Source organism: Eublepharis macularius, chromosome 10 (assembly GCF_028583425.1).
Source record: "Eublepharis macularius isolate TG4126 chromosome 10, MPM_Emac_v1.0, whole genome shotgun sequence".
NCBI lineage: Eukaryota > Metazoa > Chordata > Lepidosauria > Squamata > Eublepharidae > Eublepharis > Eublepharis macularius.
Window position 1 is genome coordinate 95,889,677 of NC_072799.1, and position 16,927 is coordinate 95,906,603.

The 16,927-nt window shown below is 41.7% G+C and overlaps 1 protein-coding gene across 4 annotated transcripts in view; it reads left to right on the forward strand.

The window, feature by feature from the left end:
• The window catches only part of UGDH (UDP-glucose 6-dehydrogenase), a 48,538-nt gene that overhangs the window by 25,819 nt on the left and 5,792 nt on the right, over positions 1-16,927 (forward strand). For all 4 annotated transcript variants that reach the window (XR_008597784.1, XM_054990667.1, XM_054990666.1 and 1 more), the window contains exons 5-9: positions 49-246; positions 4,405-4,552; positions 5,892-5,986; positions 8,815-8,945; positions 10,705-10,838. Coding sequence is in view for 3 of the 4 variants with exons in the window: in XM_054990667.1 (XP_054846642.1) it covers positions 49-246; positions 4,405-4,552; positions 5,892-5,986; positions 8,815-8,945; positions 10,705-10,838 (706 nt within the window). In the remaining variant the exon portion in view is untranslated. The remainder of the gene's footprint in view (positions 1-48; positions 247-4,404; positions 4,553-5,891; positions 5,987-8,814; positions 8,946-10,704; positions 10,839-16,927) is intronic.

The following is a 16,927-nucleotide window of genomic DNA, read 5'->3' on the forward strand; positions in this document are numbered from 1 at the left end:
TTGATCTCCCGTACGCGCTACAAGTTGTTCTGTGGCCTTTGTTTGCAGGTACTGTCTAACCCAGAATTCTTAGCAGAAGGTACAGCAATTAAGGACCTGAAGAATCCAGACCGAGTGCTGATTGGAGGAGATGAGACTCCAGAGGGCCAGAAAGCCGTTCGCGCTCTGTGTGCGATCTACGAGCAGTGGGTGCCCAAAGAGAAAATCCTTACAACCAATACCTGGTCGTCTGAACTTTCCAAACTGGTTGGTGCTGTTTAAAATGGCTTTCGTCAATATAGTAAGGGAAGTATAAAATGTCAGCATAGGAGTGGTAAATCTTCATTCTCCAAAAGCCTCACTATTGCAAAACATCACCTGTATCTAAGAAGCAAGTGTTTCCGTTAGAGAGAACGTCATGTGAAGCTGAGGCAGCGGTTTCATGAATGAGGGTTCAGTCTTCCAAGGCAGCAATTTTAGTCTCCATGTGTTGCACTCGTATACCAAGAGCCTCAGTTGGCTCCTGAAGTTTTTGAATCAACTTATCAATTGCTGTATTATTAGTGGAAAGTTGTTTTAGTTGATGTATTGTCGAAGGCTTTCACGGCCGGAGAACGATGGTTGTTGTGGGTTTTCCGGGCTGTATTGCCGTGGTCTTGGCATTGTAGTTTCTGACGTTTCGCCAGCAGCTGTGGCTGGCATCTTCAGAGGTGTAGCACCAAAAGTGAAGATGCCAGCCACAGCTGCTGGCGAAACATCAGAAACTACAATGCCAAGACCACGGCAATACAGCCCGGAAAACCCACAACAACCATTGTTTTAGTTGCTCAGATTATTTTTCCAGTTGAAGCCCCATGTCAGTCCCTGGCAGTTAAATCCCCAAGTCCTCCACAGTTAACACACAGGGGTTCCAGCTGAAGTAACTGTATTAGAGATCCATTCAGTACAAGGTGCTCAGACAGTTGAAATTGGCAGAAGTGACGTATGCGGGGCTAGCAATGTTAGTTATAGGGAATAATCCCATCAAGGGAAAGAGGACCATTAAGGGAGGGGGGGGGGTGGAGTGAGACATTGTTTTAGAGCAGACAGTGAGAAAGATGAACTTATCTTTGGTTCTCAAGCAGGATACATTTTGAGCCAGTTTCAGCTGGCAGTCAAGGGCACTGGCTTAGTGGAGCGAGAAAGAGAAAGTGAACATTTGCGAGATCACCTACTAGCATTGCAGCTAGTAATACTCTCAGAGATCAGAGGCAGAGCCCATATACATTCATGGAAGATATGCAGGAGGCATATATGACACTCCTTATTTTTCAACAAATTATTTCTTCTTAAGCTTCAGCACCAGCTCCAGGAGAGGAAGGAGGGGGCTGTCTTTGTATCTTTTCCATTACCTGAAAATTAGAAGCCCACTTATCTCAAGTCGATAGCAAGACAAAATACAAAATGGTGAATAAAGGCAAATTACTGCTGCATCACAGAAGGCAGGTCCAAATCAGTGCATAACTCACAGAAGAGGTAGGAGCAGCACAGAGTTGCCCCTGATTCCTCTGCCATCTTTACGGGAAGCCTACTCCAAAGAAGCAAGTGTTGTCGTTTAGATTGTTTCCACCAAAAGGATATCAAATGGCCCCTCTGATTCTTCGCTTGCAAAATCCATGGCTTAAAGAGTTTAATGATTACACAGTTTAATTTAATGGATATGCTTGAGGTTTTAATTCTGTGGTCTCCCAAGTACCCTTTAACACTCAGCATCCTGGTCAGAAGATAGTAGCTAAGCCAAAAGACGTCAAAGAGGGGGTAGACATGTCAGAGCAGCTCATGGACTGCAGACCTTCTGACCCCGAGACTTAGCGGTGCTGGTGGGGAATCCTACGGCAGTATATGTTCAGTTTGATATTGCTAATTAATCCCTAGCTCCTTGTATGCATCAGAAGTAATTTTCTTCAAACTTAATTTGTTTGGGTGGGAGAAATTGCATGTATTTAGAAAAGCTGGATCTATTTAAATTAACTCACGGTTAGCTATTTCACATCTCTTTCTCAATAAAACCTTTCTGCTGTTAAAGGTGTACAGTGGGGCTTGAGAAGTTGCCATAGAATATCGATATGGCTGTCGTTAGTATTGAGAGACCCATCTTTTCCTGTCATTGAAGGAAAATTTGTAGACCTCTTGGTTTCAGAAATAAGCTTGTCAAAAGTGGTAATCACTGCTGAAGGACCAAGGATGTTTATTAAAAATTTTCTTCTGTTGTTGTACTCTGGTTTCTCTTCAGATCGCATAAATCTTTCGCCTTTTACCAGTCTTTCTTCTGTTGTTCATAACATCTTTTTACTTGATGATTTGAAAAGATGGTTCTTAATTTGTTGAAGGCAAACTCCAAGTTAGGAACGTTTTACAGTAATTGCAATATTTCAGGCCGCCATGGGTTGACATCCAACATATTTATTCAAGTTAGCACAGACACGCAACATTTTCAATGACAAATCTAGGGAATGCTTCTTAAAAAGTGTAAAATTCTATGTCAAGAAAACAGATCCTGCTGTAGAGCCAGTTTGGTGTAGTGGTTAAGAACGTGGGACTCTAATCTGGAGAGCCAGGTTTGATTCCCCTCTCCTCCGCTTGAAGCCAGCTGGGTGACCTTGGGCTAGTCATAGCTCTCTGGAGCTCTCTCAGCCCCACCCACCTCACAGGGTGTTTGTTGTGGGGACAATAATAGCATAATGGTTGTTGTGGGTTTTCCGGGCTGTATTGCCGTGGTCTTGGCATTGTAGTTCCTGACGTTTCGCCAGCAGCTGTGGCTGGCATCTTCAGAGGTGTAGCACCAAAAGACTTTGGTGCTACACCTCTGAAGATGCCAGCCACAGCTGCTGGCGAAACGTCAGGAACTACAATGCCAAGACCACGGCAATACAGCCCGGAAAACCCACAACAACCATCGTTCTCCGGCCGTGAAAGCCTTCGACAATACAATAATAGCATACTTTGTAAGCTGCTCTGAGTGGGCATTAAGTTGTCCTGAAGGGCGGTATATAAATCGAACATTGTTGTTGTTATTATTAATTGATTATTTTATTAAAGTTTCCAGACGATCCAGTTACAAGATTTATTTTAACTCTGAACAGTTCTGAACAGCCTTAAATACAGAGATTTCTCTTTGAAGAGCCTGTTACTTATTACTAATAATGGAGTTTAAAGCTTATTTTTTATTAAACTCTAATCTTTTAAATAAAGCAAGATACTAAAATATAAAAGATGATTAAAATAAAACCTATAAGTAATGAACAGGCACAGGCAACAAGATCCAGTCCTAACATGTCTCAAAAAATCTAAGATACATTTAAAATCAGATTTACTATGAAATGCATTGTTTTTTTAATAAGCACACAAATACATATGAGATTTCTTTCAACAAAACCCTGATCTGCTATCTGGATTAGCATCTTTTCTAAGAATTAGCATGTGCTGTAAATAGAAAAATCTAAAATCTTTCACACGTGGTAACAATATAAAAATAGATATGGTTTTAGATTTAGCTGATTCTTTAGCTGATTCTTTAGATTTTCAATCATTTGGCATTTTACCTAGCCAGAAAGTGACGCTATGTCACAGGTGCAAGGTAAATGGCATAAATCACTAGAAAGTGACAGGAAAGTTAAGTGAGCGGATCGTGACTGGTCCATTCTAGCAATTAAAGAACCATTTTCTACCATTGTCCACTTACTTTGAATTGGTTGTCAACGATTAAAAAAAAATCTGTGTGGTTTTGCAACCTATTGACAAACTACATTGAAGTTTATATATGGTTCACATCTACATAACTAGGGTATATTATGATCTAATCCATATTCCCGTTACACTGCTGCCTGTGTGAATTATGCAAACTAAGGAATTGTATTCAGTATCTATGCTTACGTTGTGTAACTGATTCTGCTGCTAATCCTAGGGAGGAGGCAGAATGCTCTGCAAGATGTTGAAATCCTGCTCAGTGCTGCCTGTTTTCACCAAGCAGAGTGAACTTACTATTAAGTTTATCTCCACAGGCTAAAAGGCTAGAAACTTACTTTTCATTTCCTTAAAATTAAATTTGAGATTCCCAGAATTCTCACTTGCCAATTTCTGTACTTGGGAATGAGGATTGTGGATCGTAGATGGCAGTGGGCATATCTTCCCGTATTAGGAAAATGTCCTATGGCAGCGAAGAAACGGAGGGAGGGAGGGATTCTCCTTTTTGGAATAGTTGCATGCCAGAGCAGCAAACCTTGGCATCACACTGAAAGTATGCTACAAATATATGTGAATTATCTCCAGTGATCCAGTTTATAGCATTTTTTTTACCTCCTTCGATATTCCAGTTTTGTCTTGTCCATTATTCATTCCAACAGAGGGTAACAGCTTCATTCCGTTTTCTGTGCCCTTCATCTCCAGGCAGCGAATGCTTTCCTTGCCCAGAGAATTAGCAGCATCAATTCCATCAGTGCTCTCTGTGAAGCAACTGGGGCTGATGTCGAAGAGGTAGCAAGAGCCATTGGAATGGACCAAAGAATTGGAAATAAATTTCTGAAAGCCAGTGTTGGTAAATTGTACAAAGGATCTCCGTTTGGTTGCTGCCTTGAAGCTGTTTAGACTGTGGGCATTTTATTAATAAGCTTGGTGGAATTCTGTCTCTGACTTACCCTTGAAGGCCTGCTGCGCCTTCCCAGTATTTTCCTGTCCGGTCCCAGTTAACCGTGCACATTTTCCAGCTTTTGGCAAATGAGGTCAGCACAATTGTGGGTGCAGGAGAAGCCTCTTAGAAGCAACGCCGCTGTTCTCGTTCCCTTCACCTCTGTGGCTTCGCTGTGCAGAGGAATGGACTTGGGGGGGGGGGGTTGCTAGCGACTGGTTTGCCCATCCGGACGGCAGTGTGAGCTCTGCTGCAGTTCATTCGGCTACACTGAGACCCAGGTGAAGCAGGGCTGCTTCTTGATCGAAGGGGATGGGGCTCTGGCATATTTATTTACTTTGTTTATACTCCCCTTTTCTCCTCAACGGGGAGCCAGAGTGGCTCACGTCATTCTCTTCTCCTCTGTTTTAAAACGGGCACGGTATCTCGCATGAATTAAGACATTCTGAGGCCCTAAACCATACCAAGTTTAAGAGGCTTACTTTAGTTTTACTTTTAAAAAATTGCATTATTCTAACACTGAACTCCAGCACTGTTGCTTTTTAATTGACTCAGTTGACTTAGCTTGTACATAAATCTGGCCCTGATCTCTCCCGGGGACTTGGTGGGGGTGGGGAGGTGGCTGGTGGTTCTAATTCCGCACTCTGCCATGGAAGTGCCTGGGCGACCCCGGGCCAGTCACAGAACTCTTACCTAACCCTAACCCTGCTCCACCTTTCTGCCCTCGTCAGGGCCACCAGGGCAGCTAACTGTTAAAAACATAAAAATCACAATTAAAAACAGGGCAGGAAGGCGAGTTAACTGAGGAAATGCCAGACAAAACAAAAGACCCCCCTCTCAAGTTGCCACCTGTCTAAGCCGACAAGGTGGGGGGCACCTGAAGCAGGGCCTCCAAAGATGACTGGTGCGGTTGGGTAGTTCACAAGGGAAAAGGTGGTCCTTCAGGTGTGTTGGTCCCAAACCTGACAGGGTTTTCAAGGTCAACACCAGCACCTTGAATTGTGCCCAGAAACAAATTGGGATCCTGTATAGATGGGCAAAGGCTGGAGTGGGAAAGTCTCTAGCAATCGTTCCATTCAACATTCTGGTTGCTGCATTCTGCACCAGTTGAAGTTTCAGAACACACTTGGGGGAAGCCCCACACAAAGTGTGCTGCAGTTATCTAAGTTAATGTGCAGAGAAGCAAGGAAAGAAACTTTTCTGATATGGATTACATGTGGAGTAACAGTTTTTGTTTATTTTCCCCCAGGATTTGGTGGTAGCTGCTTTCAAAAAGATGTTCTAAATTTGGTTTATCTTTGTGAGGCTTTGAATTTGCCAGAAGTCGCTCGTTACTGGCAACAGGTAAGAACTCATATTGGAGAAATCTGTCCTCCATTAGTCATCACTGATACATTTACATTCTGAACAAAATTATACTCAAGCCCATTGGCTTCAATAGACTTAGGAAGGTGTAAAACTGCTTTTGTACAATTATTCTTCCCCTTTTCTCATTTCTTGCCTGCATTTTTAGTAGAATAAAACATTTTAATGAGGAATGAAGGGGAGAGGCAAACAGTCCTCAGTCCTTTTTACAAACCTCTGTATTGAGCTTTGAGTTTTGATTGTGTGTGTGTGTGTGTGTGTGTGTGTGTGTGTGTGTGTGTGTGTGTAAGATCATAAATACCTATATCCAAACAACTGTAACATCACAGCTAAATGAAATCCATTTTGTGTACTAAATATTAAGATACCTTGCATACCTAAGTGATTATATGAGATTTTCTTTTTCCAGTCATCTGCTACTTCATAATTAATCCAGCTATTACCTTGTCATAATTGCATAGCCGAAGGCATCAAATTCAATAACTAGTTCTCTATTCCCCAAATCTCATTGATTTTAATAGCTATGAGGGGGCTTCTTACAACCCAGTCCTGACTACCACATTCGGGAAAAGGCACTAATGAAATGAACAAGGTATTTCTGAACAGAGACTGATCTTAGCTGGCTGTGCCCCTAAGGCAAGACAGTGCCGAGAGAGAGCCCAAGTGGGTGCTGAAGTGGCTGTGTGGCTGTGGCCACCCTGGAGCAGGAGGCGGGTCCAGCAAAAACATTCTGAGGATCCTTTTCCAACATAAGCCACCCCCCGGGATTTAGGACTGCTCTGACGTTGTGCTTGTGAGCCTGAAGGTTTATTAGCCTGGTCCGGTAAGTCAGCTGCACTGGCCAGTTCCTGTGCTGACCCTGGAACCCAGTACAGTTGAAAATGAGCTCCTGCTGATTCCTTCTAAGGGTCAGGTTTCCCAAATGGAAGAGCGTGGACCATTTCTGCAAGGTGTTGCTGTCAGTGCTGGAAGCCAGTGGGAAGAGCCAGGTGTATATTTGACCCACCCAGATGCATGGACTTTCTCCATTAGAGCCAGAGGCTTCCGTGAGCAATTGGGTAGATGGGTTCCTTCCACTAGGGGTGTCTGTCGTAGCCCCTGCACAAGAGGGATATCCTGTGGGTATTGAAGAGCCATGGTTTCCAGAAGAGAAAGGGACTCATCTTGTGTCTGGATCTGTCTAGGTCCTAACTAGAGTTGGGCATGAACAGCAATACAAACAACAAAAAAAGCCACGAACAGCCCAATCAGCTGTTCACGAGCAAGCTTCTTCCCTTCCAAGTCTCCCCCCTCCCTCCCACGAACAGCCAACCACGAACATGTTCGTGAACAGGGTCATGTTCGTAGTTTTTCGTGATTCCCTGTTCGTGGATGGCAATGAACATCGTGTTCGGGTTTTTTCCTGTTTGTGCCCACCTCTAGTCCTAACAAACATATGGAAAATATTGTGCATTGCATCCAGACTAAATTTTCTGCTGACAAAATGGGAGATGTAATTTCTGCCAATTTCCCATTCCTGCTGTACAGACCTTTGACTTGCTCTGGTGCCATTCTTGATCATCCCCTGTAATACATATACATCAACAGAAAGAGGCAAATTCTACATTTTTACTTGTTCAATTTAATTGCAAAATCTGCAGGCACTGATGCTTGATGGGTGCCCAGGGATATTTGTTGGTGGAAGAAAATCCCACTGCTTATGTGCAAAGCAAGGTGTCCTGTTACTTTTTATGTTTCCTGGCTGTCATGAGAATGAAGGCTAAATCAGTTGCTGTGGAGTTGGGAGAGATCAGAGTGTATGTTGTATATTAAAGAGGAGGAGTAGGTTTGTGGGGGAGGAAAACCATGGAGTTTGACAGGGCCAAGGGGAGGACAGAGAAGTTTGAATGTTGTGCCTTGTATATATATTTTTAAAAATATTTTAAAGACATATCTGCTCTGAAACCAGTCTTTGTTCTGATATAAACATTTAATTAGGAATGGATCCTTGATGTTTAAGCAAAAATGGCCCAGATAACCAAACCTTATCCTTTTCATCTTCTCATGCACTTGGGACCCCAAAGTGGAATTCAGAATCCTGAGGCCTTGGTTAGACGTTCCTTTTCTGGATCTGGTATATGAGGGGAGCCCCCTTGTTGAGCAGCCCACCCTCCCCAGGGACAACGTAGTACCTAACGTGACACGACACAAGGCTTTTCTGCACCTGGAGTCTTCCTAAGAAGCTAGTGAGGCTACCAGCTCAGGCTCCCGTGGCTCCTGTCTTCTGACTTCTTGGAGGAAAATGGGGCTTCACCAGTGTGTGTTGACTGAGGATGAAGGAGAGCTTTGGCTAAAGATCCTGAAAGCTGTCCTCCTGCTATGAGGACTAGACTTATTAAAAGGAACATATTTTGAATTTTCATTAACTCAGAGAAAACCATTTTCAAGGATTATTGCTTATTTGGCTATTTGGAACTCTATCAGGCTGTGTATTATATGCCATGATCCATACACCTGTCCTGCTCCATATGTGTAAATACCTATCCTACTGCCATCAGATCATTACTGGCTATCTTTGACAGAAGGAAGCTTGCTAAAAAAGCAAATCTGCCTACGCTTGATTACCTGCTCTACATAGATTTTCCTGGCCCCCTTTTTTACATTTGGTCTTTTATGAACTCCTCTCATAACTAGGTAAATCATGCAATAATTGTTAAAACTGCCTTGAGGACTTTTAGTTGAAAGTTGGTCTATAAATAAACTAATTAATATGGTGTTACTACTGAACAGAAATTTCACTCCCATCTTTGTGTCCTGTGTAATTGCAGGTGATTGACATGAATGACTATCAGAGGAGGAGATTTGCTTCCCGGATCATTGACAGTTTGTTTAACACCGTCACTGACAAGAAGATTGCGATTTTAGGATTTGCTTTCAAAAAAGACACTGGAGATACAAGGTAATACAAAGCAAGCTCGGCCGCCACTTGTAAGTATTCCATGAGTCGTTCATAGTCAGTATCAAAACTAGTCTGTGGAATATGCAAAGAAAACACAAATTCTGTGCCCATAAAACTGTATTGCCCTGAAAGACAGGATAAAAATGTATTTTGTGGATGGATTCTACTCCCCGACGCCCAATTTTTATTTATTCATCGTTGTTCTTCTGTGCGATCCCACATAGCTTCTTTAGAGCTCCGTTAGGGGCCACTTCTAGGTCACGTAGAGAAAGCGTTTTCCTGCCTAAACAGTCACGTGACCACCGGAGGATCGAGCGCCCCCCCCCCCCCCCGTTCGTTCTTAGCCGCCGCAAAGAGAGGAACTTGCTTCTGAGCTTGTTTGTGATTTTCAGTATCAGATTTCTTCTGACTGTCTTTCTTCGGGGTTTTGACTCAGAGATTTCCTGGCCAGCTTGATTTCAAATGAGCTCACTTCGTTCTCTTCCTATATGGCGTATTAGAGATGAGGCTGAACAAAATGTTACTTTCTCCCATGAATATTTATGTATTTACTTCATTTATACTTCCCCTTTCTCCCCAGTGGGAAGCCAAAGCAGCTTATATTGTTCTATTTTCCTTCATTTATCCTCACAACAACCCTGTGAGGGGAGGTTAGGCTGAGAGTGTGTGACTGGCCCCAGGTCACCAACCAGCTTCTGTGGCAGGGTCGGGATCTCCCGGATCCTAACCTGATACGAATGAGTAAGAATGGAGACAGTTTAACTAGAAGCGACTCTGCGCTGTCCTGCAGCCACAGCATTCTGGAAAAGAGCCCAGCAGCTCTGGCGAAAGAGGGGGTGGCTCCATTGGGGGGTGGGTTCCCAAGGGGAAAGGAAAACATTCATCTGCCCTTTCCTCTTTACTTGACCGTCCACGAGTCAAATCAGAAAATATTCTCCAGCCTCTTTTGTTCTGTCTCCCACTGTCTGCTGAACCAGGCTGTGAAGCTGCAACCTGGACAGCAATCGAGCGCGTTCAGTCTGCCCGTTTCTGGGGTCTGGTTTCATGGGCCGGCTCCCGCCTTAGCAGCAGAGGAGGATTCGTCATCCTGCCAGCTTCTGTTCTAGCTACTTTTTACCTGCAGTGACCTTCCCTCTCCTTCGATGGCCTTGCCTTGGACAGTGCATGCCAGCTCCCATGACTCAGCTGCCCTCGGTTGTTTTGCAGCCGGAGTTTACAGGCCACTGTCAACCACGGAGACTTTAATGAAGCAAGAATGGTTTCTACAATGGAAGGTTTTTAAAATGTTGTGAGGAGAGCCATAGAGAGCTGGGGAAGAAAGTCTTGCAGAAGTAGTTGATTTATTTTCTATTACTTGCTATTTCTCTTGCAAAGATAGATTGTAATAACCAGGGACACTTGTTCTCTGCATCACCCTAAAAATGCTGTAAGTTATGACATTTCTTGTGCAGAAAACCAATGCATCATTGACATTCTGAATATTATAGCTTTCCAAAACATGTTTCTAGCCCTCATGTTTACAGGGGGGAAAACCTTAACATGGAAAAGTCTGCTAGTCTGTGATCAGTGGGCTTATTTATTGGAAAGACTCCAGAGAATCGTGTCTTCTTCCTTATGGAGGCTGTAATCTTCTTGTCCACCTGTATCACATGAGCCCTGTTGCAGTGCTGGGTTTTATAACAACAGCGAAACCTTTAGTTTAACTGGATATAATTATTTAATGAAGGCTTATCTGTAAAAGGTGTTTATTTTTCCTTAGAGAATCCTCCAGTATTTACATCAGCAAATATTTAATGGATGAAGGTGCAAAGCTACATATATATGACCCCAAAGTGCTGAGAGAACAAATCATTCTGGATCTGTCCCACCCAGGTGTCTCTGAGGACGATCAAGGTGAGTGAGGCGCGCTTTTTAAAGAAGCTTTTCCAGCTCTGAGGCTGCAGGCGCCCGCGCGGGCCCTTCCGGGTCTCCTGCACTCTTTCTTCATTGAAACGGGGCTCTGCTGGAGAACGGCCTGCTTCATTGTGCCAGTGACCTACGGAGCTAAAAAATGACTCCCCTACTGTTTTGCGTGTGTGTGAGGGAGGGAGTGGGAATTCTGGTGCAAAGGTTACATTGATGGCACTGAAGTACTTCTTTGATATTAAAAAAATTTGTACTCTGCCTTTTCACAGTGTGGGGGCTCACAACACCATCTAAAACATACATGCAGCAACATGCAGTAAAATCATCTAGCAAAAGGCATTTTAGAATAAACAGACTTTACAGACATCAAAAAATTAGGAGGAAGGAACTGATGAACTGTGGACGTTCATTTGTGACATGAATGGAAGGCACTCAGAACAGAGCCTTTAATGGTGACTTTCAAAGCCATGTAGATTCACCATAATTACAGTTGCATGCGGTGATTCCACAGGGGCATAACTCACTTGCACAGAATATAGGTAGTGTGTGTGTGTGTGTGTGTGAGAGAGAGAGAGAGAGAGAGAGCGCTTCTGCAGATGCTGTGAAGTTTTTTTAAATCATTTTTTAAAAATAAACTTTATTGAAACATAAAAAGGTTGTATAATAAGAGCTTAAAAACACATAAAAAGTTAGAAATCAAAACATTGAAAGACACTTAATATTGAAGTATATATAAGAATTACTAAATAATAAAAGAACAGTGAATCAACTAAACTTATTTACAATCATAGATAGAACCACAGTTAACAAATCTACATCATAAAAGCAGGAGTTGCTTGCGTTGGGTGAAGTGGAATATTGCCTCGTTACATATTATAAAGTCAATTATAGGTTGCCATGTTGCAGCAAAATCAGAGATATAATGGTCTGACTCTATCTGCTTTTGTTGATCTAGAATTTTCTCCATTACAAATATGTCCCATATCTTCTTGTACCAATCAGATAACAAAGGGAGTTCACGGCTCTGCCGAGCTGCCGTAATGACTAAGCGGGCTGCGGCACATAAAAATGCTCTTAAATTAAGTCTTAACCAGGGTATGCCAGTATTTTGAAAGAGTTTCAACAACATTACTTCCACCTTAAAAGGAATTAGAACTTGTTATATTTGATATTTGGGTTCGAATTAGACGCCAGAATGATGGAAGATGCTTACAAGACCACCAAGTCTGAAAATACGAACCTCGGTCTCCACACTGTTCCCAGAGCAGGTTGATTGCTGGTTAAAGTTCACCTGACGGATTTTAACTGGTGTAAGATACCATCTTACTAGTATTTTAAACATCTGGGTTTAAATGTATATTGATCTGGAAGTAGCCAGTTTAGATTGCCAGATCTGTTGCCATTGAACTTTAGAGAGTGTAAAACCAAAATCTCTGCACCATATGAAGGGGGTTTGTTATTGGAGGCCGTTGATAAGATTGTGTAAATGTTTGAGATAATTCCTTTGTCACTTGCCAGAGGTATTTTTAAAAATGTTTCAAAGTCAGTCAAAGGTTTCAACAAATATTCTTTTAAGTGTTAACTAAATTTCTAATTTGAAAGTATTGATACCAATGGATCTGGGAATCTAGTTTGGCCTCCAAAACAGATTGTTCTTGGTTAAATCTATTAGCCTTGAACAGTAAGTTTTCCTCCAAAACCTATAGTCTTGTGCCTGCAACCCTGGCTCATACCATGATTGACCTATGAAGGCAGAAAGTGGTGATATTGGGGGTGCAAGCTTGGTATGCCTCCTATCCCATATTTGAAGTGAATTTAAGAGGAAAATGTTATCAACAACAGTTTGGCCTTTCCTTTGAATTATTCCAAAATATTACAGGCAAGTTATTTTATTTTATTTATTTATGTTTTTATTTTAATAAAATAAAATATGTGTTGTGTTGTATTTGTTTATTTTATTTTATATTTATGTCATTTTTAGTCCACCTTTCTCATTGAGACTCAAGGTGGATTACATAGTGTGAGATTAGTTCAATCAGTATCAAGTTCATTTCAATACAGTATCAAGTACATTTCCATACAGTGTCAAGGATGTTTCCATAAACAATGTCATAAATAAATGCAAGTTTACAAAGACACAGGATTAGCAAGGATCCAATACAGAGTTGAAGAATTGCTGAAACAGAACATAATCAATTCCAGGACTGACATTAGACAACATGAAGTAAAGGTACAAGTAGGAGTACAAATTTAAAGCAACAGATAATATGTAAGGCAACATAGTGCTGGAGTCTCTGGTCCCTAACTCATTGACGAAGCATCTGAGACCCCCTCCCTACAATATCATCCTCTTATCTGAGAAAAAAGGCCTTTTTGAATAATTTAGTTTTGCATCGTTTGTGGAAAGCCAGGAGCGTGGGGGCTCTCCTGACCTCCTCAGGCAGGCCGTTCCATAGGGCAGGGGCCACCATAGAGAGAGCCCATGTACAGGCTGCTGTTGATTTTACCCATGAGCAGGTGGCACCTGCAGGAGACCCTGTTCAGATGAGCAAAGCTGCCGTGGAGGGACATAGGGAGGGAGGCGGTCCTGTAGGTATGCTGGACCAAGGCCGTGAAGAGCTTTGCATATAATAACCAATACCTTCAATTGAGCACGGTAACTGATGGGTAGCCAGTGGAGTGACTGTAGGATGGGAGTGATGTTCATGCTTCTGCTTGCTCCCGCTAACAGTTGAGCTGCAGCATTTTGTACCAATTGGAGCCTCCTAGTTAATTTAGATGGGAGACCAATGTATAATGCATTACAATAGTCAAGTTTTTATGTTTCCATAGCATGGATCCACGTGGCCAGGTTGGCCCTGTTAAGGTAAGAAGCCATCTTCCAGGCTAGAGTGAGATTGTAGTAAGCATTTTTTGTGGCTGCCTTAACTTGTTTATCTAGTACTAGCACTGGATCTAGTATAACCCCTAGGTTCTTAACCGAGTCTGCAAGGGTCAGACGAACTCCTTCGAAAGTGGGGAGTACAATGTCTTTCAGGATGTCTGCCTTCCCAACAAGCATCACTGCAGTCTTATCTGGGTTCAATTTCAGTTTATTTTTTAGCCATTTCACCATGACTGTCAGGCAGTGATCTAAAATTTCCACTGCATCCTGTGGGGACCTGAATAGCGAGATATAGAGTTGAGTATCATCTGCATATTGATGACATCCCACTCCATAGCTGTGAATGAGTTCTCCTAAAGGCTTTACGTAGAGGTTGAATAACATGGGAGATAAGATTGCGCCCTGCGGAACCCCACAAGATAGTTCTCATTCTGGAGATAGCTGATCTCCGATGGCAACCCTTTGGGTCCGTTCCATGAGAAATGATTTAAACCAGTCCAGGGCACATCCTTTGATGCCCACTTCTGTTCCTAAATACCTCAACAGGATGGCATGGTCTACTGTGTCAAAGGCTGCAGATGAATCCAGGAGGAGCAATAAGGAGGCATGGCCTTTGTCTATATTCAGACGGAGATCATCCACTAAAACTGCTAGTGCTGACTCTGTCTTATGCCCTGGTTTGAATCCAGATTGGAAAGAGTCTAGAGCGCTAGAGTTTTCAAAGAAGATCTGGAGTTGATCCACTAATGCTCTCTCGGTCACTTTTCCCAGAAAGGGCAGATTAGAGACTGGGCAATAATTGGTCACATCAGTTTTGTCTAGGGATGGTTTTTTATCTGCTCTACATGTATCCAATCTAAAGTTGAAATTGAATTTAGAGTTTTTAATAGACTTGCTTGGAGTGATGCTTCCCAATATAGTTTTATATCCGGGTAACCGAGTCCTCCCCAATTCTTAGTTTTACTCAGAGGGTTAAAACTGGTTCTATGTTTTTTGTTGTTCCATACAAAGTCATCAAAAGATTGTTGAACTTTCTTAAGGAACATGTTTGGGAGAGGAATCAGTAAAGTTCTAAAGAAAAAGATAAATTTAGGTAGAATAAATGATTTGATCAAATTAGTTTTCTCCAGCCATGAAAATTGTTCGTTATTCCAATACTTAGAGAGTGTTGAATGATGTAAGTCCAGAAAATTTATGTTTTAACAAAACATTTAGATCAAGCCCGTGATCGTGATCCCCAAATGACTCCAGAATGTAGAAACTTTATACTCATAAGAATTTTTGATTTTGAGGATAGTCATTTGGGAGAGACATATAGGAAATATTGTTTTAGTAGGGTTAACTCAAAAGACCCGAAATTAATGAAAATTGAGCACATTCTGTGTCGACAGCCAAAATGGATTGTAAAGGGTTAGATAAGTATAAAACTACATCATCTGCAAACAGGCTGAATTTGATCTCCTTATCTTTTACTTCGGTACCAAGAATTTTGGGGGGGCGAGGTTGCAAATAGCTATGTCTAGGGGTTCAGTAGAAAAGGCAAAAAGCAGGGGCAAAAGTGGGTAGCCTTGTCTGGTACCCTGTGAAACCAGACATTCTTTTGAAGATAGGTTATTTAATTGGATTTGGGGCACTGGAGATGAATAGAGGGCTTGGATGGTGCTCAGAAAACATTCCCCAAATTCCATGTGACTCAGGAGTGAGATTAGGTATTTAGGTTCTGGTTTCTCAAATGCCTTTTCTATATCAATCGATTGTATAAGAGATTCAATTTTCTTTTTCCTGTTATAATTTATGATGTCAAGGGATTTACAGATATTATCCGCTGTGTTACATTTTGGCATGAACCCTGTTTGGTCTTGGTGAACATAGTGTGTGATGACTGAGCGTAACCTGTTAGTGATGGTGGCTGTAAAAATGTTGGCATCTTGATTTATTAGTGATATTGGTCTTGAGAACTTGAATTAATTAGGTCTTTATCTGGTTTTGGTATGACTACTATTCTGGAAAGCAGCCAAGATTGAGGAACCATGCCAGAGAAAAAGACATCGTTGCAATCCTTAGCTAGAGGTTCTATTAGAATATCTGCATATTTTTTATAAAACTCACTTAGGAATCCATCTCTGCCCAGGATTTGATAGTAATTAGAAGTTCTTTGAGTTATGATAGGGGCTTCCATTAGATCTCTATGTTCTTTTATAAGTTTTGGGATGTTAGATTTGGAAATTAGATACTCCTCAATCTTTTGTTAAATAAGCAAACATACATATAATTGTAACAGGCTCTCTTGCCTGTGTCTGAACTAAGCTTCCACTACTCCAAAGGAAAGATTTATCTTTTCTTTTGGATAGTGTTCAGCAATTAGTTCAAGACCTTTCAAGCAAAATTGTTCTTTCAACCGTTTGCTTATCAGTACATTTATTTGTAAAAGGGTCTTTATTGCTTTGCTGCTTCTAATCAAACACCTGTTAGAGTTTGTTTCTTTAACTGAAAATACTCTATTTTTTTAATAAAGCAAGTAGTTAAAAATATATGATTATTAATATAAGTCCTACAAAAACAGAACACAGAAAGGCAATCAGAATTAAATTTGCTAACATTTCCTAACTATTAAGTTTAAAAATAATCAGAGTTCTTATGAAATGCATTAAGATTTTCATAGCCTACATTGCAAAGATAAATTCTCACCTAATCTTCGTAAGATCTCTTCCAATCAGAACTCTAACTATTATCTAGATTATCATGTTTTATAGGTTATCATATGCAAATATCTAAGATCTTTTCACGTAATAGCATAAGCAAACTATGATTGCTTTAATGCTTTGTTGAATATTCATAATTTCTATTGTATAACTGTCTAATTAGCCAAAAATGATGTTGTAGCTAACTTGCAAAACAAAGCCATATATCTGTAAGAAGTGACAGGAAGAGTTAAGATACTAGATCACTATTGGTCCAGTCTCTGATAAAGAATCATTAATCTAGATCTTCCGGAATGGCGCAGTGAGCGCACGGCAGTTGAGTTGTGAGCTCTCTGTCATGATCTTCCTGGTTCCTTGGGACTCTAGAATTCGGGCCCCCAAGCCCCCCCCCCCATGGAGAGGGGAGGCAGGCTAGAGCAAGGTGGAGGAGCTCAAGGGGACTGGCACCCCCCCTGGGAAGCCCCCACATCAGCTCTAAAGGCAAGGACCAA